Source organism: Microtus pennsylvanicus, chromosome 12, assembly GCF_037038515.1.
Source record: "Microtus pennsylvanicus isolate mMicPen1 chromosome 12, mMicPen1.hap1, whole genome shotgun sequence".
Taxonomy (NCBI): Eukaryota; Metazoa; Chordata; class Mammalia; order Rodentia; family Cricetidae; genus Microtus; species Microtus pennsylvanicus.
The window spans coordinates 36,772,950-36,796,319 of NC_134590.1; the positions used below are offsets into that span (position 1 = coordinate 36,772,950).

At 44.9% G+C, this 23,370-nt stretch overlaps 1 protein-coding gene across 6 annotated transcripts in view; it reads right to left on the reverse strand.

Moving 5' to 3' along the window:
* The window catches only part of Tbc1d1 (TBC1 domain family member 1), a 187,048-nt gene that overhangs the window by 71,975 nt on the left and 91,703 nt on the right, over positions 1-23,370 (reverse strand). For all 6 annotated transcript variants that reach the window (XM_075943453.1, XM_075943454.1, XM_075943456.1 and 3 more), the window contains 5 exons: positions 16,615-17,055; positions 14,019-14,108; positions 11,316-11,420; positions 10,593-10,725; positions 4,159-4,250 (listed from right to left, as the gene is read on the reverse strand). In XM_075943453.1, coding sequence (XP_075799568.1) covers positions 4,159-4,250; positions 10,593-10,725; positions 11,316-11,420; positions 14,019-14,108; positions 16,615-17,055 — 861 coding nt within the window. The remainder of the gene's footprint in view (positions 1-4,158; positions 4,251-10,592; positions 10,726-11,315; positions 11,421-14,018; positions 14,109-16,614; positions 17,056-23,370) is intronic.

Below are 23,370 nucleotides of genomic sequence, written 5' to 3' on the forward strand. Positions count from 1 at the left end.
AAGAGTGGAGACAACAGAGCCCCTGGGCCAGATTGAGGAGCTGATCTTTGATGTTCTTTTACCCAAGATAATTTTTTAATATCACATAGTGGCGGTCAAAACAGTTAATAAGTAGACAGCTTTTAGAAACAGATAAAGCAAAATCTACGCAAATGTAGTTATAATGACTACACATATAATGACTATTTATAAGCTCTTAAGGTTAGAGACCTAGAAAGGAACACAGCAATTGGATCCGGGTCACGCTGTCACATGGTGAATGTGTTCATTATGAGGCACTCTGTGGCATCCCCGTGAAGCGGGTACTTCTGTGAAAAGCTGCATGCCAAGTACTCCAGCTGTCCTCCTTTCCCTGCCTCTCCTCTCTGTCTCTCTCCATCCCTCCCCCCTTTTAGTCTTCTTTCTTTACATCCTTCCTAGGACTTTTAATTTGTTAGCACTGGCACGGCACACCACTCTACAAACTAGCACATACAAACTGTAGTTACTTGCAGAAACCAATTAATTCCTCAAGCTTTCCCTAATAGATCATGGTCTCCTCCAGCTCCCAGATCTCTGCATATGAAATACCAGCCACAGTAGTTTTAAAGTCATCTAATTCAATACATTACTTTCTGTGACCAAAAAAAACCCAACTACCCAAAGTACCCCAGAGAAACAGTATCTGACTCATAGCTTTGCTCCACTGCCCAGTCCTCCTCTTTATCTCCAGATTTCTAACCTGCCCTTTAACAGTCAAGAGGGTGACAAACAGATCAACTACACAGCAGTAGAGTCTCTGGGTTAATGCCATTATTGGCAAACAGCTCCAGCTAACGAAGGAACAGTGGTATTATCCTTAGAGTCACAAGCATTAATGACAAAGGAAACCTTGATCCAGACTTCCGATAGGCGCATCCTTAGAAAAAGGTCAGTTTAAATGGCAAGTTTTAAAGGTTAACAAGATGGAACTTGTCAACCAGAACCACACAGTGGAAGTTGCGAGTGGTCATGCGCATCCATACCAGAGACCGACAGCTAAAGACAGAGGGGGACGAACTGTTCAAATTGGCAGAAAATGAAATCGCAAGCAGGAATGGCAGAATAACTGCGGTTGCTGCCCACTGACCACAGGAGCCATGAGACCCCACTGGAACTCACCAAGCATCCCGAGGCAATCCCTGCAGTGCAGCAGAAATGCATTATCTGCGGTGTCACACCAAGTCCAGAAATGAATACTTCCTCAAAATAACTGAAATACGGAGAGGCTACCCGTCTGCACTCACCGAGATTAGGGGTGTGTCATCACCCTAAAATCTCTCATGTGGCTTCATCGTTCTCTACCGTGGTTAGACCACTACTTCTTTCAAGTTTTTGGTTTTTGTTTTTGTTTTTTGGGGGGGGGGTTCGAGACAGGGTTTCTCCGTAGCTTTTTGGTTCCTGTCCTGGAACTAGCTCTTGTAGACCAGGCTGGCTCAAACTCACAGAGATCCGCCTGCCTCTGCCTCCCGAGTGCTGGGATTAAAGGTGTGCGCCACCACCACCTGGCAGGCCTCAAACTCACAGAGATCCGCCTGCCTCTGCCTCCCGAGTGCTGGGATTAAAGGTGTGCACTACCACCGCCCGGCTTCTTTCAAGTTTTATACACATTCATTAATCAGTGACAATCACGAAAATGACGATGAATCACGTCGAGCAGCATCACAGTGCGGTCAATAATGAACTTGCTTGTTCACAATCAGAGGTGTGAGGAGCTGGGATGCAGTTACCCAGGGCAACAATGAGGTACAGCTGGCAGTAAAGGAAAGGCTCTTAGCTCAACCTTGGTGCTGACTGCACAGGTACATAGATCATCAGTCTGTATGCTTTTCTATAAACATTTTCTATAACATGATGTTCTATAAACATCAATTTAAACAATCCAAAGCAGCCAACTTCCTGCCAAAAGTTAAATTGTTTCTTAGCCATGTTTCTCCAAGGGTCTTGCAAAGCACCATAAAAGCGACAGAAAACTCCTGAACTGACGGCAAGTGCAGTGTCAGAATCTGAAAAAGTCTAAGGAGCTCCAAGGAAGTCACTTAAGACACGCTTCACTAGGATACCACACTCGATATTAATTAAAGACTTTGAGCCATTCTTCTTCTTATTGTTACTGCAATGCCAGCTTGGAGGCAGCTATTTCTGGTGAAGATGGCCAGAGCAATGAGGGGCACTCAAAAGTGCCTAAGAAGAGAGGGAGACCCTGTGTTGTGACTGCCACAGATGGCCCCTAGGTATGTTTGAAAGCCACGTACTTCAAGCTTGTAAAGAAAAAGGTAGCTCTGTGGTATTGTGGGTTCTTTTAGGAGCTGAGAGGCTAATATTCCAAATGTTTTTATCTACCACCGTGGACTCTGAGGGCTCAAAGCCAGCTGCCATCATTTCTAGTACCATTTGCCTAGTTATTATTTAAGCTTTCTCCTAAAGAAGCACTGAGTATAATATACATGTTTTAATAACAAAATAATAAATATCACTTATCACTATAATACTTAATATTATAAAAAGCAATTACACTTAAATAATTGGCCTTTGGGAGGGTTTTTCAGAAATAAATTACTCCCAAGGAATTTATATGACATTTTTATATGACCTTTTGGAACTATATGAATTTTCAAATACATTAGTAGAGACTGCCGCCCATCACATGGCTGAGCCTATAAAATATCTTAGGAAAACCATGCAGGTATTGCTTGAAGACCATCAATGCGCCATCAGAGAAGATCAAATGTATCTCTCTCAAAAGGAACTCCATGGTGGAGCGCAATGGATGAGCTGGGTTTCCAAGCCAGTGAACAGCATGTCTGCTCCTCTTCTTCAGAGCAACCGAACATCTGGAGCTCTGCACTCTGCAGTACCGGCTGGACACTTCTGCATTTGCAGTGAACCTTTGCCATCGGCTTTTATCAAGTGTCTCTGTTCATGGAGGGGAGGGATCGTACCCATTAGACTTCTCACTACCGCAGAAGGGGGTTCTGGGAATGGCCTATCCTGAGTCATCAACACACTGTTTAGGGAAAGCTACACGATGCCATCTATATGAAAGTGAAAACCTGCATTAGGGAGGGGAAGTACATCTTCCATGCTTGCCAGGATGATGCTCCCTGAGTGACCTGGTACCACGCACTAAGCGGGTTGGCGCTGATGGCCTTGGCTTCAGTTGCAATGCATTAAGAATGAGATGGCAAAATTGTGAGTCTCAACAAAAAACAGAGGCAAATAAAAACTGTGAAAACAGCCTTCAAGGTCATTCGTAAAATTAAAACAACAACAAAGCAAAAAAAAAAAAACCCTATTGTTTCTTTCTAAAAATGCATGCCACTCCTCCAGAAGGACAAGGGGATGAGAGAACTTTACTGAGACACCAGGAGGAAATGCAGCCTCTTTCGTGCTCTCCCCACGAGGTGCTGACAACAACACACAGCTACCTGCTTCTTTGCTTTAATCACCCCCAACTGTAGAACTTGTCAAGTCACACACACAAGTGCACATACACGCACACACGACATTACTTCTCTGTCGCAGTGGACTTGCCTCCTTTGAAAGGGGCCAGAAAATCACAAAAATGGCTCTCAGCTCTGGCAGGCATGAAAGCTGTGTTGAGCTCATTAGAGATTCATGGCAAACAAGCCATGGGCTGGCTGACACACTCGGCCAGCCTGGTTTGCCGGAGGCAGCAGCTCCAAGCACGACGAGAGGGGACCTCTGGGTTTGATGTGCACAGTGTATGAGTGTACCTCTGTGTGTGGTGATTTTGTTCTGCTCTGCGTTCTGAGTGTTTTTTACTGTATGGCTCTAAACATATAACACGACACACATATTTTCAAAAATGGCAAAAAACCAATGTTGGAGGAACAATTAGGCTTAAACCCATATATAAATGTCTTGTGACTCCGCAGTGGGAGATGAAATTCCACGTGCGAAGAGGCTGACAGAGTTCGCAAGGAGCAAAGGAGAGCCCATGGACCCACACCCGGGCCTCTGCCTCCTGGGCTGGGGAGTTTTCCCACTATATAATACACAACACTGGCTCGTGTCCCTGGGGGGGTTGACAGTGATGACTCCTCACACTCAGGACACAGGATGCCCCACAAGCAGGCTCTGGTGTGCTTTCCCAACAGACACGATAGTGCACTCTACCTGAACTTCCTCAAAAATAGTTGCCTGCTCCTGATTGGTCAGTGTGGTCAGGTGCTTCTGGAGTTCTAACTTGGTTTTAGATGAATTCATCCCTGTGGGGAAGAGAGAAAAGGACAAAGGGGAAATTCAGTGTGGAGCTACTGCCTTCACATACTCACCCACCCGCTTCAGGACACGGCCACTAGGCAGCAATGTTGTCACTGTGAAGTGCAGGACACCAAACATAAAACTGCTCCTTCTACTGAATTCTCAAAACAACTCCACGAGAGTACGCTCCATCCCAGTTTCATATTCGGGACAACCATGAACACACAAGTTTATAAACCGGCTTCACCACCCGTTTGTACTCTGCCGCGGGTGCGGTTAGCGCTAAATTACTTATTTGGTGGTAAAATACCACAGATAATCCAAACATTTCCTTCCAAAATGCCGAGCTCTTCTAACTAATGAGAACATGAAAACACTTTCCTAATGAAAGGCAGGCAGTACTGAGGTGAAACCTGATCCGCACTTCTCCCTTGAATTCTACGTGTGGCCCCTTCACACAGCAACTGGTGGCCGACCAAGCTCCTCTCACACGTTCAACAGTCTGAAGACCAGCTCGTTAACAGTGCAAAGGGTTCTGGGAGCACTTACAAACGACTACCCAGAAGCCCAGCCCCCACTAGAATCTAACATTACAACATCCCATTCCACTCCTGTGGAATCCAGTTCAGGGCCTAGTTTGAGCTCTCTTGATGTCAGGCATACATGTCACAGATGTGAAGATTGAGAATGGAAGAATTTGCTAACCCGACTGCCACAGATTAAAGATCAGTTGCTAGTTTCTTCTACTAGTTCAACAGTTCAAGTCTCCCCATGCTGAAGGGAAGCCCTGTTCAGGGCCAGACTAAGCCTGAAGTATCCATGTGAGTAATCTTTGGGCCACTAAGAACATAAGGCCAATTATGAGTCCTTTATTCAAGCTGGTAACTGAGAGCAGACTTCTGCCACCAAAATCTCTTGTCCTGAATTGAGGCACGGTAGGTTTTATAAAGCCAAAAACTACAATTATTTCATACCGGAGGTAGGCTGTGGGATAGGGTGGGGTGGTGTTCCAATTCAGTTGATTAAAATAATCATTGAACCTCCCAAGTGCAGGTGTGGCTGCAAGGGAACGGTCTGCTCAACAGGATGTGGTTAGAGGCCTGGAGAACAGATAAGTAACTGAAGACTAGGAGTACTTTGGACAGTTCAACAGCAGGAGCAGTGGTCAAGGCACCTCCATGACTGAGGGCTGGAGAAAACTGGCCAGAGCAGGGAGTCTGCTGTGACTTGGGAAACAAACCTCTGCTTTCCAGTTAAGTTTACTGCAATCCTCAGGAGTCTGGGAACTCATGAGAGGTCAGAAGGCCAGTCAGCAGCCAGCCTCCTCCCTCCTCCTTTAGCTGGATGGAGGTCAGCTCAGCCCCACTTACTGGGGTGCTGACCCTATGCAAAATACAGCAGGCACCTCAGCTTCTAGAATGCCAGTTTTCCTTACTTTGTCTTCTACCAAGATGGACTCTAAAAGGCCACCATAAAACTACTGCCTCTGCACTCACTACGTCATATGTTGAAGCCTCAAAACAATCACTGAGGTAGGAACTTCATTTTTAGTAAGCCTGAGGTATCAATAAGAAATTGAGACACTGAAATCACATATTTTGTTCAAAGTCATCCACAAATAAGGAGGCGACTTGTCTGCCTTGAGAAATCAGATTCCTATGGTTTCCATTGACTCTCTTGACTGGCAGTGCCCAATGATCCAACACACAAGGGGCTCCAGTGCAGAGACAGGTGGGGGTAGAGAAAAAGCTGTAAGGGGGCAATTCACTGATGCTCCCTGCCACCTGCAGCATTATGCACAGCTAGAGGAGCAAGCGCATGGCTTTCTATAGCAATAATTCAATAACGAAGCACAATGGTTTTTGAATTTATTAACAACTACCCAGTAATCACCAACTAAAAATCCTCCCAAATATGAAAAAAAAACTGTTTCTAATGTAGTCAAGTGTAAACATCAAACTCTGGAGATACTGAATTGTTAGCAAATGGAGGAAACTGTACGCTCTTAAGGAAGTTAGACTAGAATGGTTAGGCTATGGAAAACTTCAATGAAATCCTAAGTCTCATCCTCTTCTTCATAGGCGGCTGGATGGATAGGCCTGCTGACTGGCCCTGGCCAGACTTCAGATGCCTCAATACAGTAAGTAGATCCTTCTACCTCAACTCAGCATTTTGTTTTTCAGAGAAAGCATGATTAATTTTAGCAATCCTCAAAATGTTCCTCTAAACTCTGAAATAAGCAAAATACTATTCGATGCCATAGCAGTTGTATGGTTATACAATTCAAGCAAGTAATCCAGGATAGCTTTGCTTCTTGGAGGCTGTGCAAGCATATTAGCATTGGGTATCTAGTGAAATCACATATACAACGTATTTATTCTATACATTCTGGGGCATAACTTGTCTACATCAACTGCTTAAGGATTTTACAAGTCTTTCAGCTACAGTTCTTTCTAGACTTTGTGGAGTGCTTGGTCAATTCATAACTTCCTAATAGAATACTTCTTTTTTTCTTTTTGGCAATACTAGGGATTGAACCCAGAGTGTTATGCAAGCAAGGCAAGAACTCTTACCACTAAGCCACAGCCTTGGATTTTGGAGTCTTTTAGATTTTAGGATTAGGGACACCCAATTGGTAATGACAAGATGGTTGGTGGGTGTTCTTGATGATGGAACCTGAAACCTCATACATGCTTGGTCAGTGCTCTACCACTGAGCTATGCCCCCACCAGAGACTTTTACAGTAATATACAATGATTTTAATAAATTACTCCATTCCGCTTACTAGGACTGCAACCACAAAAATCAATAGACCCCCTAATCCATCCATTAAGTCATTAGTACTTCTACAAAGGTGGCCTCTCCTAATTCACCATCTAGTTTTTTAAAAATGCTTCCCACGCAGTGAGTAAAACACACACTCCCCAGACTTCTCCTGATACTGTTTCATGTATAATGGATGCTCACTACAGTTTCCTGCCTTGGTTGGGTTTTATTGTGCAAAAGAGAATTGAGTGATTATTCTTCAAACTACAACAGCGAAATCTTGATCACGATTAAAAGTTCCAGCTGTAACTTTTGAACACTCAGGCCCAGTGCAGATTTCCCAAATGGAACTCAGCAGCAGCAAGCTCTGCAGATCACGATCTCCTCTGTCTGTAAGGCCAAAGTCACCACTGGCTTCTTAACAGGCCTTGGGGCATCTCCATCATCATTTGCCTCATCTTGACAGCCCAGGGAAAGAGCCAGTGAGCTCTCTGTTGGGATCTTTTGTTGAAGCAACATCTCATTCCCAGATACAGGTTACATGCTGTCAGCAAACAGTAACGGCATGGAAACTTGGAAACTGGTTTTAAAAATGCATCAATCACACTCATTTCAAGAGCTTCTGTGATGCTCAAAGTGAACCCTTTCAGATTTTATTATGTCAACTACTAATTTATCTTATTAAAAAATAAACCAGATCAACATTTCATACCTATTAGAACGGCTACCATCATAAAATTCCTTTCTGCAAGGATGCAGAGAAGTCAGTATTTGTGTATGGTGCAAATATAATGATTACAGTACAGTAGGGGAGGGTGAAAGTTAGAGGGACCCACTGTGCTGTCTAGCTGTCAACTCAACACAGCTAGAGTTACCTGAAAAGAGGAACCTCAACTCAGAAAATACCTCCATAAAATCAAGTTATATGCAGCCTGTAGGGCGTTTTCTTAATAGTGATTGATGTAGGAGAGCCTAACCCATTGTGGGTGGTGCCATCCCTGGGCTGGTGGTCCTGGGTTCTATAAGAAAGGAAGCTGGCAGGGCAGTAGTGGCGAACACCTTTAATCCCAGCACTCGGAGGCAGAGGCAGGTGGATCTCAGTGAGTTCAAGGCCAGCCTAGTCTAAAAGAGCTAGTTCCAGGACAGGCTCCAAAGCTACAGAGAAACTCTGTCTTAAAAAACCAGAAAAAAAAAAACAGAAAATAAAAGAAAAGAAAGGAAGATGAACAAGCCGTGGGGAGCAAGTCAGTAAGCAGCACTCCTCCATGGACTCTGGATCAGCTCCTGCCTCCAGGTCCTTGTCCTGTTTGAGTTCTTGTCCTGATTTCCTTCAGCAATAGATTATGATGTAGAAATGTAAGCCAAATAAAGTTGGCTTTGCTCCCCAAGGTTGCTTTGGTCATGGTGTTTCATTTCAGCAATAGAAACCCTAAGTAGGACACTCACCATACAAACCAGCAATTTCACTTAGTCAAAAGAACTGGAAGCAGAGACCTGAGCAGACGTTTATACCAATATTCTTAACATACCTGCTCACACAGTCAAAGGGCAAAAAGACCCGAATGTCCAATGGTGGATAACAGATGCAACTGGTGGAATATTAATCAGTCATACAAAGAAGATTCTGACATATACAAAAGGAGCAAACCCAGGAGATATAATGCTAAGTGAAAGAAACAAAAAACAAGAAAACACATCCCACTGATTCGACCACACAAGGTAGCTAAATTAATTCACTTTGTAGAATCAGAAAAAAAAAAGGGTGGGGTGGGGCTCAGTAGTAAGAGTGCTTGCTCAGCAAGGAAGTGACCTGAGTTCAAAGCAGGGCATCCAGCTTGTGCCTGTAACTCCTGCCCTAAGGACAGAGACAAGTGGACCCAGCACTCGCCAGCCAGATTGGTCCAGTTGGGGAACCCGGTCTTGGGCCAAGGCAGAAAATTACAGAAGAAAACTCCCCCACCCCTCCAACACCCCCCCAACACCGGAAAACAGAAAGGAGAATGGTGGTTGCTTGGGGCTATGGGAATGCTACAGGATGATCAGAAGGTTCTGGAGGTGACAGCAATGAGGGTTAGTCCACACTGTAAATGGACTTAAGGCCACTGAACTGCATGTTATTTGTTTGTTTTTAAAGTGAAAATGACAAATTTATGTTTGGGTATATTTTTACTCACAATTACTTAGAAAAAACAATTGTTTTAAGGTCTAGATGTCAATATAGCCTTTCTTTACAGAATTATAGTTTGTGTATGACAAGTATTTCTTATGTATACACAAGAAATGATCATATCTTTGTTTTTACAATTGCGTAATTTAAATCATGTAACAGTTTCAAAAATCAACACACAACGCACAACACAACACACAACACACTTAGAAATCTTCCTACAGATAAGACAAGATGCAAAATGAAAAAAAAGAGAAAACAAACACCTCACTTTCTGGATTCCTTCAAATGAGCCTGACCACCACCAGCACCCTATCTTCCAGCCCTCTGCTGCCCCCAGAGCATTCCTTGCTCGGGATCCTTCCACTCATGAGACTGGCTGTCTGCACTGACAACCAGGGTGGTGGATCCTGGGCTTTCTATATGCGAGTTTATCCCTAGACAGCTCTAATCCTCCAACAATGTATTTATAAAGTTACACAATAATTCACTTGAGTTCTCATAAACATAATGAAGATAAAAACTTTTAAAAACAACTTAGCACAGTAACGGGCTCCTCTTAATATCAAATAAAAGCCCGCAAATGCTAAGGTTCCATGTAAACTTCTAGAAGCTCTGGTTAATATGGTCACCTCGTGTTTTATTCCCTCCCGCTGACTCCTCGGTGTGGCCTGTTTTCTGCCGCCCTCCATTAACTGCCCTATGGAGATTACAGGGGTCCTCTACTGGGAAAGCACGGGAGACATTCTTTAGGCCTCACTTTACGATCTCTGTGATGGCCAATCCACATGACCTCCCAGTCTCACTCGGCTCAATAAATGTTTGATAACATTTACTCCCTAACTTATTTACTACTCCAAGAGTAATGAGTGCTGTAGGGCCCGGGTCTACCCTTGTTCCTGGGGTGCATCTTGAGGACAGTTTCTGGTCAGCCAGCTAACTAAAGCATTCTGTTTGTTCCTGTGCTCCCCCCCACACACGCCCCGCCTGGTGATTGTTGACTCCATCTTTGGCATGGTAATTTCCCATCTGCCTGGGTGGAAATCCTTGTGCAGCAGCTAGGTATATAAGGATTTCCCCAACGTTGAATAAACGGCATTCAGCTGATCTTCTTTCAAATGACCCAGGTCTCTTTGTGTGTTCTTTCGATCTCCAGGCCCTTGTCCGACTTGCTTATGGTACAGTGGCGTGCGAACTGTACCGAGGGTGTAACACAAAATCGGGTGTTACAGAGTGCCTTCGAGGAGAGATGGCAAGACAGTCCTTAGCTTCGAATCCATCACACCCAGAAAAACCTCCTGTCACACAGAAGACATCCACTGCCCAGGGTGAGTTCACCTATGACACAGCCCTCTGCCACGGATGCTCCCACCCAAGGCGCTTGTGACCCAGGCCGACAGTGCCTCCGACTCACCCTCGATCCTCTCGCATAGCTTGTGCAGGCCCTGCAAGGGACAGCTCTCGCACAGCTGGGCTGGCGCCTTGGCAGTCTGCTGCACAGCAGCCACGGTGAAGGCCTGCTTCAGAGTCATCATGATCTCATCAACCTGAGCACAAGAATAGTGTTGACAGAAGTTCACAGAAGGGACTTTGTCTAGTTTTTCACAGACTACCAGAACATAGCAGGAATGACTGCTAGGGCTGTGGTCTGTAGTCTGAGGAGGACCACGTACAGATTCAGCCCTCTTAACACAGGTGAGGTACAAGGTAAAATCTTTTTACTAAGTACAGAGCAAGTGCGTCTGGTTCAAAGTTCACCAGGATTCTTTTGTTTTTCTTCCCTGTTTCTTTTCAGTACCAGATCCCACGACATGGCTCAAGTGGGTTACGAACTTACCTGCCCTAGAGTTCTATAGTTTGTACTCTGCCTACCTCAGGCCTAAATGCTGGGGTTTACAGAACAGGGCCACCCCACTGTGGGAATGAGGTTTCTAAATGCTGCATTAGGGCAGAGAGTGAAAGCAAGTATGTCTTTCAAAAATATTGAAACCTACAATGAAAATTCAAATGAATTTCAGATGCATAGCAGAACGGGATTGGTCATGGGTGAATAACGAAAGCAAACATTGCCATGTCAGCAAGGCTCTGCACGGGCTGAAATCCCTCATGAGGCTTGCAGCGGGGAGTGTCCGCTTACCAGGGCTTCATTTGTGCACTGGAACACGTAACAGACAAAGTGGAAGCCGCCGCCACCTGAGCACTCCCGGCAGATAAACCCAAAGTGGTCCACGTGCCTAATGCCCTGTGCAAGAAGGAAGAAGGGGGGGGGGGACATGTAAGTGGTACAGAGAAGTACTGCTGGCAGGAATACAGCTTCATGGGGACACTGTCCCCTTCAAAGAGCACTATGAGATTACTGCTCACATATTTTTACATAAAGATAAGCATCCTACTAAAATGTTACTTGTATCATCTCACAATGAGAGTCAAGGTTTGCAGACAGAGATACAAGGAAAAAGGAGGCGGAGCTGAGGAAAGGCCAGCAGTCACCAGAGGAGTAAGATGCCAGAGCATCACGGGTAAGCCATGGGGCATGTGGTAATACAAGGATTATTAGGAATGGGTTTATTTGTACATAGAGCTAGCCAGTAAGAAGCTTGAGCCACCAAACAATTATAATTAATATTAAGCCTCCAAATGATTACTTCAAAAGCAGCTGTGGGGACCTGCAGATGGGAGAGAAATGGGTCCAGGGGACCAGACAAGACAGAGAACAGACTTCCAGCTACAGATAACAGCTGACAGAAAAGCTAGAACTTTGGGGTGTGTGAGGAGAGCACTAAGGAATAAAAGGTACTTTAAAAGTCAACAGCACACCACATTAAGAAACATCTCACACACCAACACACACACCAACAAGTATGTACACACAACTCACATATATAAAGGTTAAAAAGAGATTCAAAATGTGTTTGTACTAAAATCACAAGCAAATCACTGAGCAGGATGAAGAATGAACAAAACATTACTTATATGCCAAGATGAGCAGCTGTGAAGTCTCTGAGACTAAGGCCAGAGCTCTTCCGGTGTCCCACAAGCTCTTTCTCATAAACAAGCCTTAACACATAAGCCCGATCTGAAAGCCACAGGGACAGAAGCTGACAGAGGGCCTTGTTGCTGCCTTCCAATTCTACCAGAAACAATTGCGGCAGCTCTAATTTTTAGACTTTATGTGTTTGAGTGTTTTACCTTGACATATGTATGTGTACTGTGTACATGCCTTGTGTCGTGGAGGTCAGAAATGGATGATCTTTTCCCAGGAACTGGGGTTAGGAATGGTTATGGGCCCTCAGCAAGAACAAGTGCTCTTAAACAGTGAGCCATGGCTCCAGCACCAACGGTTAGTTTCCACTGTCACCCTGACACGATCTAGAATCACCTGGGAGAAGGGCCTCTGGGAATGTCTGTGGGGATTGTTTTGATGACATTAACTAGCTAAGTAGATCCACACTGAATATGGATGGTACACGGCCACACCCTGGACTGAACGAGAAGGAGACCGCAAGCTGAGCACCGTAAACGACTAGACCTCAGAACTGGGACAGGAATAAAACCTTTCTCCCTGAGCTGCTTTTATCGGGGTATTTTGCCATAGCAACAGGACAGGAAACTAAAACAGCAAGCTAAGTCCAAATGAAATATCTTCTGTGACTATTAATTCTCAAGACCTCTGACAGCATCGCCATGTGGAAGTACAGGCTCGCGTAACTTAGGGGTCAGAAGCTCTTCAGGAAAGAATAAACTACCACACTACCCTAAACAGCAGGGTGCATGTCCCTGATGTCCCTGATTCCAGCACTCAGGAGGCAGGGGCAGGTGGCATGGGCTGCATAGAGAGACCTTAACTATCTAACACTAGCATTTTAACATTCCAACATAATTCGGATCAATCATGGGCAAGTATTTTCCAGCCCATAACTGCTGACATATCCTGATCTCAATCAATGTCCTCCATCAGCAAGCTAAGAATCTAACAGAGGCTGCTATGTAGGGGATGCCATTTATCAAAGTTTCTTTGTGAAGTCTTCTCTATTCAACTTGTTAAAAACATTACTTATTATCAAAATCGAAAACAGTATCTTTATGACCACTTAATTAGCTTACATTCTAGATTAACAAACAACTAAGATTTTTACATCTTAGTACAAAAATGAAAAGTTAGAATATAAGAAAAGAAAATCACCAAACAGTAAAATAAACGATCTCTTATTTGCCAGGACAATCCAGAGGAAACTGGCTCATCACAGTGGACAGATTCCTCCCAAATCTCTCTATGAAACACAGCTGGAAGACTAACAAACACAGAAAGTTTCATGTAGACACTGCATTCTGAGTAAACCCCCTCCAAGGTAAGTACAATCCATCACAGTTACAGGAAAAGTAATAATGAAAATACAAAAGATTAAGAATTTCAAGACTATGAATTATATATAAAGCATATATAATTCTATATAACATATTACATATAAAAACAGATATTAATTACATACACCATGTGCATATATATCAAGCATGTACATATATCAATTATACATAAGACATGTGCACACACATATACATACCAATTATATATAAAACATGCAAATACATAAAAGACCTTGGAAAAAGCAAGAAGACATCAATACCACTAGAACAGGGAAAAAAAGGAAGGTAGATAATTTTCTCTAGCACACTGTTCTAAAAAGCAAAATTGTTAATTTTAGGATTATAATTTACCTCAGTAAATGATGAGATAAAGAGACATGGAATCAAGATTAAAAACCCGCTGTTTTATACAACATTGCTTCTCCTGTGTGCATTAGAAGAACTAGAATTTAATTAGTAATTTGTCTGCATTTACCTGAGAGCAAAAGGATATCTCCTTAAAATTTTTCTCCAGTGCAATCTTTTTGGTGTCAGGGCTGATGAGGTAAACTTCAGACTGGCCAATCTTAAAAAACAAACGAAAGGAAAAAATGTGTTTCTCCTGAAAACTGATTCATTATACACGTCATGGCCTATGAGGTAAGGATAAAGGCAAGCTCTCATAAAACTCTGTATCTGTAAAGAGTTTCAAAGGTTATAGCTCATGCCACGATGTCAAGTGACAGGAGAAAAATACCTATGTGACACAGCAGTAATCTGATGACAGTGATAGCAATGGCAATAATAATAACGATCCTTCAAGTCCACACCCCCCTTCAAAGGGAATTAGTTTTCTGTACAAGTGAGTATTCCAGAAAACTACAGTTTCTATCTAAAATTTCTGAAACACCTTCGGAGCAGAGTGTCCTAATGCCAGGCTGGCTATGGGAGTCTGTAGTGATATTTGTGTTTTAACAAGTAAAGCTTGCCTGAAGATCAGTGCAGTCAGCCATTAGAAAGTCCTTTACCTCTCAGAACAAAGGGGTGATCCTGCCCTCAGAATGCCACCTCAGACTTCATCCTCTGACCGAAGGGGCAATCCTCAGACTGCACTCTCTCCACCAAACCTCAGACTGCATCAAGCTCTTGTCCCCTCCCGCCTTCTAGTCCTCTCTCCGCCCAGTCATATCCCTCCTGTCTCCACCTCCCTAGAGCTGGGGTTAAAGGAATGGGATCCCAAGTGCTGGAGTCACCTTTGTGTGAGCTCTGTTTCTCTTTTAGACAGATTCAATGTTAAGTAGCCCAGGGTGGCCTTGAACTAACAGAGATCCCTCTGCCTGGGATTAAACGTGTATGCCACTACTGGCTGACCTCCAGTGGCTTAGCTCTGTACTCTGATCTTCAGGCAAGCTTTGTTTGTTAGATTACAAACAAAACATCACTACAGAAGTCTGCCTCCCTGGCCGTTACCTCCATACGCTGAAGTTTCTCGGTTCCTGTATGTGTTGGTTTCTACAGATTTAATCCCTCCTCAGAATCAACGTTAGCAGTCACTGTAACTGACAAGCTTCACCTCCAAGACAGAGAACAAGACAGAAGCTGAAATGGCAGATCACGAGGGGCACAAAGGTCTTTACTTGTTTACTTGTCATTAAGTGAGATCCAGAAATGTGAGGTTGCTCCTGGTCTCTCTGTCATGACTGCTTTCCCATCACATCACATCAGGAGAGACCTGACGTGAGGAATAAAGCCCAGACAACTAAAGGGCCTGCCAGGCGAAGCAGTGGAGCGATGTCTTCAGGTCTCTGAAGTAGAGCTCCTTCCCACCTCTTACATCGCACCTGCTGCTCTCTGAACCCAGGAGGAAACCCTGCCTGTTGGCCACACATGGAGACCTCTGCTGGGTGAGAATCGCATCAAAGATGCCTCTCCTGATTCTGAGCGTTCCTACAGCATCCACTACTTCTCCACAGTATGCGCTGCGGTTGTAATTGCATAATTACTGGTGTGTCAGTTGCCTGTCCGCATTGCTGGAATCTAAATTCCGCGTGGGCAGAGACTGTTCACTGCTCTATTTCTAGGATATTGTAACCACTTACAAACAAATGCACCAAGCAGCCTTTCTCAGTAACACTGCAGTGTTTGGGAAGAAGCATACAGACCACAGATTAAAGTACAAGTCTTCCTGCCAGCCCAGGACTCGTCCATGTACTATGTCAGTTACGAAGAGAGAGGTCAGTCCTATTACCCTGACACACCATCTGGATAGTTTAAGGATGCATTATGCTTTGTGTGTACATGTGTGCGTCTGTGTGTGTGCACGCACACAGTGAGTGAAGGTGTTCACAGAGTCCAGAAGAGGATCTCTGAAACTAGCTTTCTAAGGGTGCAAGCCACTTGATGTGGGTGCTTAGGAACCTAACTCAGTTCCTCTCAAGAGCGGTATGTGTTCAGAGGCTGAGCCATCTCTCCACATCCATTTCTGGATCTTTAAAGCCAGCTATAGCCACACTACACTAACCTATGCGGTCAGTTCCCTTACTGTTTGGCCTTTCCGGTGCCTTGGGCGAAGCACAGAAGGCTACACTGTGTCTAAGGCAGTTTTGCTCATTACCATGAATAAAGCAAAGACTCAGAGGCAGAAGCTCGCCAAGGAAAAACCCACAGACCAGCTCACTTCATGAAGAGGGCAGAGTCCTGTCCATTCAGACACAGGGAAATCCAGAAAAATCTAAGTCTCCATGAAACTCCAATAGCTGGCACCCTTAGCTATTCCTTCTCTTCCATATGGCTAACAGTTTAACAATTTTCTGTTTAAAAAACAAAAATAAAAACAAGCAACTAAACTAGTATTTTAGTTGGGGTGTAAGTTTTAAATATAAGGTTATCTAAAAATCATATTACCCTGATAAACAATGGATATTTATACATTAATAAGAGTACTTTCTGTTTAAAACTGTGTTGAAACTTACATAGTTTTGAACCTCGTTTACATAACTATTCTTTCTTCAATGAAAGGGTGTGTACAACCACTGACGCATTAGCTGATTTTTTCAGACCTCCAGGGTGCAGAAAACTGCCCAAGACTTTACCGTGAATAGCATAGTTCGGTTCTCCTCCATGTCTGTGGGCTGAACCACACTGTGTCCTCCGATGAGGTGGTTTTCAATACCGTCGTCGAAGGAGCTAAAGGTGCTGCTGCGGAGGCTGGCGTCCTGGAACTCCTTCCTGAAGGCCAGGGAGCGCAGTCCGGGCTGCGAGAAGGACTTGCGCATTGGCCGGGGTCCTGGCGCTGATGGCTGCCCCGTGGGCGTGTCCCAGTCGGCTCTGTGGCCGCAGCTCACGTGGTTGAACTTCTCAATGCACTCGTCGATCAGCGCAGGCGGCGCCTTCTTGTGGGCCACAGTGACCCTGCCGCAGAACAGCACCTCGAACTTTTTGGCGAAGGTGTCATCGAATTCCGAGGGGCAGCGCAGCTCCTCCTGGCGGGCAATCTTCCCCGCTTGCCGGATGGAACTGATGATCTCAGGCACCTGCGAGAATGGGAGCTGGTTTAGTGACGTCGTGGGCACTGGGTTTTGGCAAAGGTCACACAGGCCCAATATCAGTATCACTCCTGCTGTATGTGGCTCACAGACCACAGCGCCCTCCAGCGTTAAGTGGCCAGTCCCAGGCTGGCTTTGCGCTCTAATCCCTAAGGTCCTCAGGTCATCTCCACTAAATTTTGTCTAAAATGTGGTTCACCTAAACGTACCAACTCATTCAGAAGAGTTTCATCAGTGTCCTCTGAGAAGCCTTCCTCAGTACATGGTGGGAGGAAGGGCTCTAAAATCATTTTGCATTTATTGGAACTATTGTACCATTGTTTTCTTCAACAGCAACTAACAAGTTATGACTCGATGCCGTATCTCCTAACGTTGATTATAAAGCAACAGAGCTAGACAGTTTGAACCAAGGAGGGCAGAGAACCCAGGCCTACTGTCACAGGAGACAGTGGGGCTTCTCACAAAAGAGGTTTTTTTTCCAATGTAAAAGTCTTGAAGCAAACGGTCTCCGGTGCTACGGTCCCTCCCTCCCCATCCTGTCCATTTATGAGTAGGCTCTCCACAGCAGCTTCAAAAATAAGATGGAATCCATACCATTGTCAGTGAACACCTGAGCCCTGCTTAGGTGACCAGCGGCCTCAACACTCACTCTGACATTCATGGTCTGTGAAAACGTGGCCAGCATGGACCTAATCTTCCAGTTTTTGCTTTGACAGGACACATATTTCTGTGTATAAAACTTTGAGTTGAAGGCCAAACACCTACAGGGCCCTGTTTATTTAATATCATAACCAGAAAAATCCAATCCCCTTTCCAATTCAGATTAAAAAGCTTAACCAGTGTGTACAAAAAGGGAGATTGTTTCAGTTTGTCTTTAAAGAAAGCTGTATTCTATGTCCGTGACATAATTCTCAAAGACCCACTGACTCTCTGTCACTAAATACTGAGCACATTAAACATAGCCTTTCTGCCAGAAAGATTAGGGTATCTCCTGTTAAGCTGTTATAGCGTAAGAGTCAAGGATATCTTTAGAGATAGATGTATTTTTAAGGGGACTCCTAGGCTGGAGGGTTGCGTCAGCAGTTAGAGCACTTAGTGCTCTTTCAGAAAACTGGGATTCAGTTCCAGCACCCACATGGTGGCATCTCTAACTCCAGGCCCAGTGGATCCAATGCCCTCTTCTGGCCTCGTAGGGTACATGGCATACAAACAGGTAAGCAACACACACACACACACATCTATAAAAAATTGTTTGTAAAGCAGAAGATTTAAATAATAAATTTAAAAGCTGAATTGTAAGCTGGTCAGTGGTAGCCCAGGCTTTTAATCCCAGCATGGGGGAAGTCAAGGTAGGTGGATTTCTGTGAGTTTTATCCAGTTTTGTCTACATAGGGAGTCCCAGAACAGCTAGGGCTACACAGAAAGACCCCCAAACAAATAAAAAGTTGTTTTTTTATGTGTGTGGGGGTGAGGGGCTGTTCACATTGTTGTGTGCGTGTGTGTGTGTGTGTGTGTGTGTGTGTGTGTGTGTGTGTGTGTTGAGGTCAGAAGACAACCCGTTGACTTGGTTCTTTCTCTCCACGTGGCCCTGAGACAGAACTCAAGCCATTAGCTCTGTCAGCAGACACCGACACCTGCAGTCATCTTGCCAGCCCGAGGCTGAGCTTCAAATGGCAACCATGTCTGCACCGGTCCTTTATATGCTTGTGCCCACTCACATACGGCCAAATAAGCTTGGGAAGCCTGTGGCAGCCTAGACATTGTTGGTAGAAAAGCAGAGAACAGAAACAGCAGGAAGTCTAAGCTGCAGTCAGAACGTTGTTAATGATTCACAGGACCACAGCAAAAAACAAAAGGCCATGTTTTCTCTCTGTGGGAGAGGGACTTCAAGATCAGAAGCACTGAAGACTGTCTAGTGAAAAGTTAGTTCAGTGTGGTAAAAACAGCATCGCCAATGTACACAGCACCCCTTTCTCAGCAGGTGTGAGATTGTTATAACAGAAGTCACATGGCGCTCCCCAATTATTAGCTGCACTTCTGCACAGAACACACATTTATTCAGTCCTTTGAGGACTGCTAAGCTAGCCAACGTCTCTATACGCTGCACCCGCAATGACTCAAGTGAGCAATGATGTCTTCCATCATGTTTCAAAGAGGGGAAAATGTATGGAGCATAGGAACTTTCAGCACTTCAACAATAACACAAGGGCTACAGAACCGAGGGCTCAAGGGTCCCCTTGATTCCGCCAGTCGGAGCAGCTGAGTAGCACATCACACCCAGGTCAGAGTTCAGGCTGCATGGGTTTTCTAACTATGGATTTCTTTAGTTCTTTGATTAGAATCTAAAACGGACACACTTCATTCAAAGACCAAGTCCTATCTATCTCTCCTTGCTGGTGGGCCTCATAATTTAGACATAAATTTTGCTCAAGCCTCCTGCCATCCAGCACCAAGAAGGCACATGCAAAGCGACGTACAGTAGACAGGAGATGGACACCGGCTCATGCAGGACAAGGGGTGAGGTGAAGCTCTGAGGGCGGGGGTGGGGGGAGGATGGGGAGGGGATAGTGGGAGGGAACAAAGGGGCCCTGGAAGACCAGGCATTAATTCAGGACTGAAGAGACTAGAGAAGGGCAGACCACAGTGTGGCAGATCAGAGGCCAAGCAAGGGTGACGCAGAGATGTCACGTGAAAGTAGGTGGGCAGGAGCTTGAAGCTCACGGATACATAAAAAGAAAGATGTCAGCATTGACCCCCCAAATAAACACAACTGAAAAACAGCCTTTCGGGTCTATAGGAATATATACATCAGGTTGCAATGATTGCTCCCCACAAACAAAACAAAACAAAGAACCCAAGACCTTCTTGGGGCAAACGCACTGGGGTCACTAGAAACTTACTCCCTCTGATAAGATCTGGGCCTTTTACTGAGAATCTTGCCTGTTCAGTCAGAGCACTAAGAACTACGTCATTCCTGTTCGCAGATAAGCCGATAAAGCAAATCCAAACTCACCAGAGCAGAGCAGAGAGCCTGAAAACGGTTTTCCTGGAATAAATTTAACAAGGGCTAGGGTTTGATTAGAGCGTCTGATACTATGGGAACCATAACAAAAAAAAGTTAGATAATTAAGATCAATTACCCAAAATTAATGAAGCAGGCCTGTTCGGGTGTATAGAATTCTAAGAATATTCTTAAGAATATTTCTGTAAGTCAAGTCCTTATTCAAGCGCACGGGTCAGCTTTATAAGGATTTAGGGATTTTAAGGAATTACAAACACACTGCAACTGTAATTTTATTCACAAGGATTTAGGAGGGCATTTCTGAAATAACCTTTAGAATAAAAAATGTCACTTTCATTTTGCACTTACTGGTTTGTCTACCAACTATTAACATATAAATATTAAATTATTCTTTTCAGTGTCTTGGCCTCCTCTTCCTGTAAGCCTGGGGTGACCTGTGAAGATGATTCCCTACTTTCTTGACCCCAAACCCTACACAGTTATGCTAATCAAGAGGTTCAAATCTTTTTGTGCACTTTAAAGACACCCGTGACACTGCCCAGGCCATCAAGGGCATGCATATCTGAAACGCCACAAGTTACCTTAAGCAGGTCGCTTTAAAGAAGTCATGTGTGTTGTTGTGGTGGTGGGAGTGGCGGAGTTGGTCAGTGTACCCAGGCTAGGGTTGGACACGGGGTTGGGGATCCAAGAATTGTTTTGCTGCACACGACTAAAAACGCAGAGAAATGCTAACTGTAGGGCTCAGACACAGGTCCTCTAGGCACTGAGCAAATCTGGGTGAACACAGCACCTAAGATGGCCGGCGAACTCTCAGAGCTCACGGCCAGATTAACCCACAAGTGAGCTTCCCCTGCCACATCGAGATGATCCCCACTGAATAGGAACAGATTGTTCCATAGCCAGAAGAGGAAGATGGCGCAAAGAAGAAAAAGCCATCCCTGAAGAAACAAAAATTCATGGCATGGGAATAAATTCAGCATAAAAAGAATGCAGATAAATGTTTTTAAAAGTCTAGCATCTCATTTAAAACTATAACAACATTCATACATAATAGAGAAACCATCTGAAGCTGCAAAAAGATGGCAGGAATATTCACTGCTTCCTCCCTCAGAGGAAACATTTTGAATGGTAAGGAGTTAAATAAAAGCAACAGTAACAGTAATGATAGTAAAAATAGTAATAGAGAAACAGCTCATTTCATATTAATTATTTTCCCAGGAGGAACAGATGTGTCTGCTGATAATGAGAATTAGTGCTTGTTTATTGATCACGAGGGAGAAACTACTTTAAATCAAGCTCCTCTTCCCCACACCTTATCTGCCTCTAATTTCACACAAACTCTTACCAGTACCTTATTGGTTTTAATACATCATTTAGAGAGAAAAAAACAACAGCCACCCTCTATATAATATACAAGGCCATTCATGCTGTGCACTAGGTTGGCCTCATAGGATAAAACTGAGACTTCACGAAAGGATGAATGGGACAAAAGCAGTCACACTGCGTGCTGGATGCCAACCACTCTCCACAAAGACAGGCACACTGTGTGCTGGATGCCAACCACTCTCCACAAAGACAGGCACACTGTGTGCTGGACGCCAACCACTCTCCACAAAGACAGCCACACTGTGTGCTGGATGCCAACCACGCTCCACAAAGACAGCCACACTGCGTGCTGGATGCCAACCACGCTCCACAAAGACAGCCACACTGCGTGCTGGATGCCAACCACTCTCCACAAAGACAGGCACACTGTGTGCTGGATGCCAACCACTCTCCACAAAGACAGCCACACTGCGTGCTGGATGCCAACCACTCTCCACAAAGACAGCCACACTGTGTGCTGGATGCCAACCACTCTCCACAAAGACAGGCACACTGTGTGCTGGATGCCAACCACTCTCCACAAAGACAGGCACACTGCGTGCTGGATGCCAACCACTCTCCACAAAGACAGGCACACTGTCGAAGGCTACACAGACAGAATGAGCACAGGACAGTGATGAGCAAGGTGGGCTCCACGGGCCGGCCACAGGAGGAGCGCTAAGCACGTACGGAGGAGAGAGAAAGGAGCCCAGGCCTTCTTAAAGAAACTGAAATACAGATTGGACTAACTTCAGGGTTTCCCACACTTGGCCCTTCCTAAAATAAAACCAGGCACTAAAGTGCCCACCGAGTCCAATTCAACTCCATTTTTATTCCTATGCAAGAAAGGATTTAATAAAATTTCAGGCCCCATTTAAAAGACAATATTCAGAAACAGAGCCCAAGAGAATTCCTGTTTGAATTGTTTTCCCGTTCTCCCCACGCCCTGCCTGCTGGCTGTCATGTAAATAAAACAAGGGGGGGAAATAACCACACAGAGTACCAGTGGACAAAACTGGGCAGGAGACACGAGTCCCCTGCAAAGTGACCAACGCTGCCTCACATCTGGGCCAGAATGCCACTCGGAAATGTCTGCTTCCTCTCCTTGAATGGGATTCACGCTTGAGTTCAGCGGTATCTGTCCTGATGAGGGGCAGGGCAGAGGCTGGCATCACGAGGCCTCGTGAACTCTCACTCTGGGACGTCACGTGCATCCTCTGTTTACCTAGAAGCAGAACCCACCTGGCCGAAAACACAGCAGAGGGATTTTCTGGGTTTTTTTGCTAGATCTCCAAAGGAAAGACTTCATTTCTTATATAAAAGGCAAGGCCTTCCTTCCTTAGGGGACCTGAAGAAAAGCGGAGAGCTCTGCCAGCAGGCACAGACCCCAGGTGACAGGCAACAAGAGACATGGTGTCCCCAAGGAGGCTGCACTTCTCTCAAACCCCAGCTGGGAACCACATCACACATGGACAGGAAAACACTGAGCGAGCTCTTCAGCCTCAGAAACTAAATCGAATTGTAACTTCCATTCTCACAACAGCAATGCCCCCCATTCATAAATAACTACAGCCAGCCGGAGCCAGCACCTCTGACCTCATCTACATATCCACAATAACAGAAGCAAGGAGCTCATCAGAACCAAGGCATCCACTAGCAATGGAGACTTTAATCTTACATTCTTCCTTCACTATCTCATCTACGGAGTAAAATTCCAAAAGCGTGTTTGTGCCAGTAGAACTCATCCCCCTTGCACACCTTCTCCCTCAGCAGTCCCTGGGGCCTCAGATCCAAATCCGTACCCACAGAGGTATCTCTGCACTGTGACCCTGAAAGGTCCATAATTTGGGTCATCCCCCTTGCACACCTTCTCCCTCAGCAGTCCCTGGGGCCTCAGATCCAAATCCGTACCCACA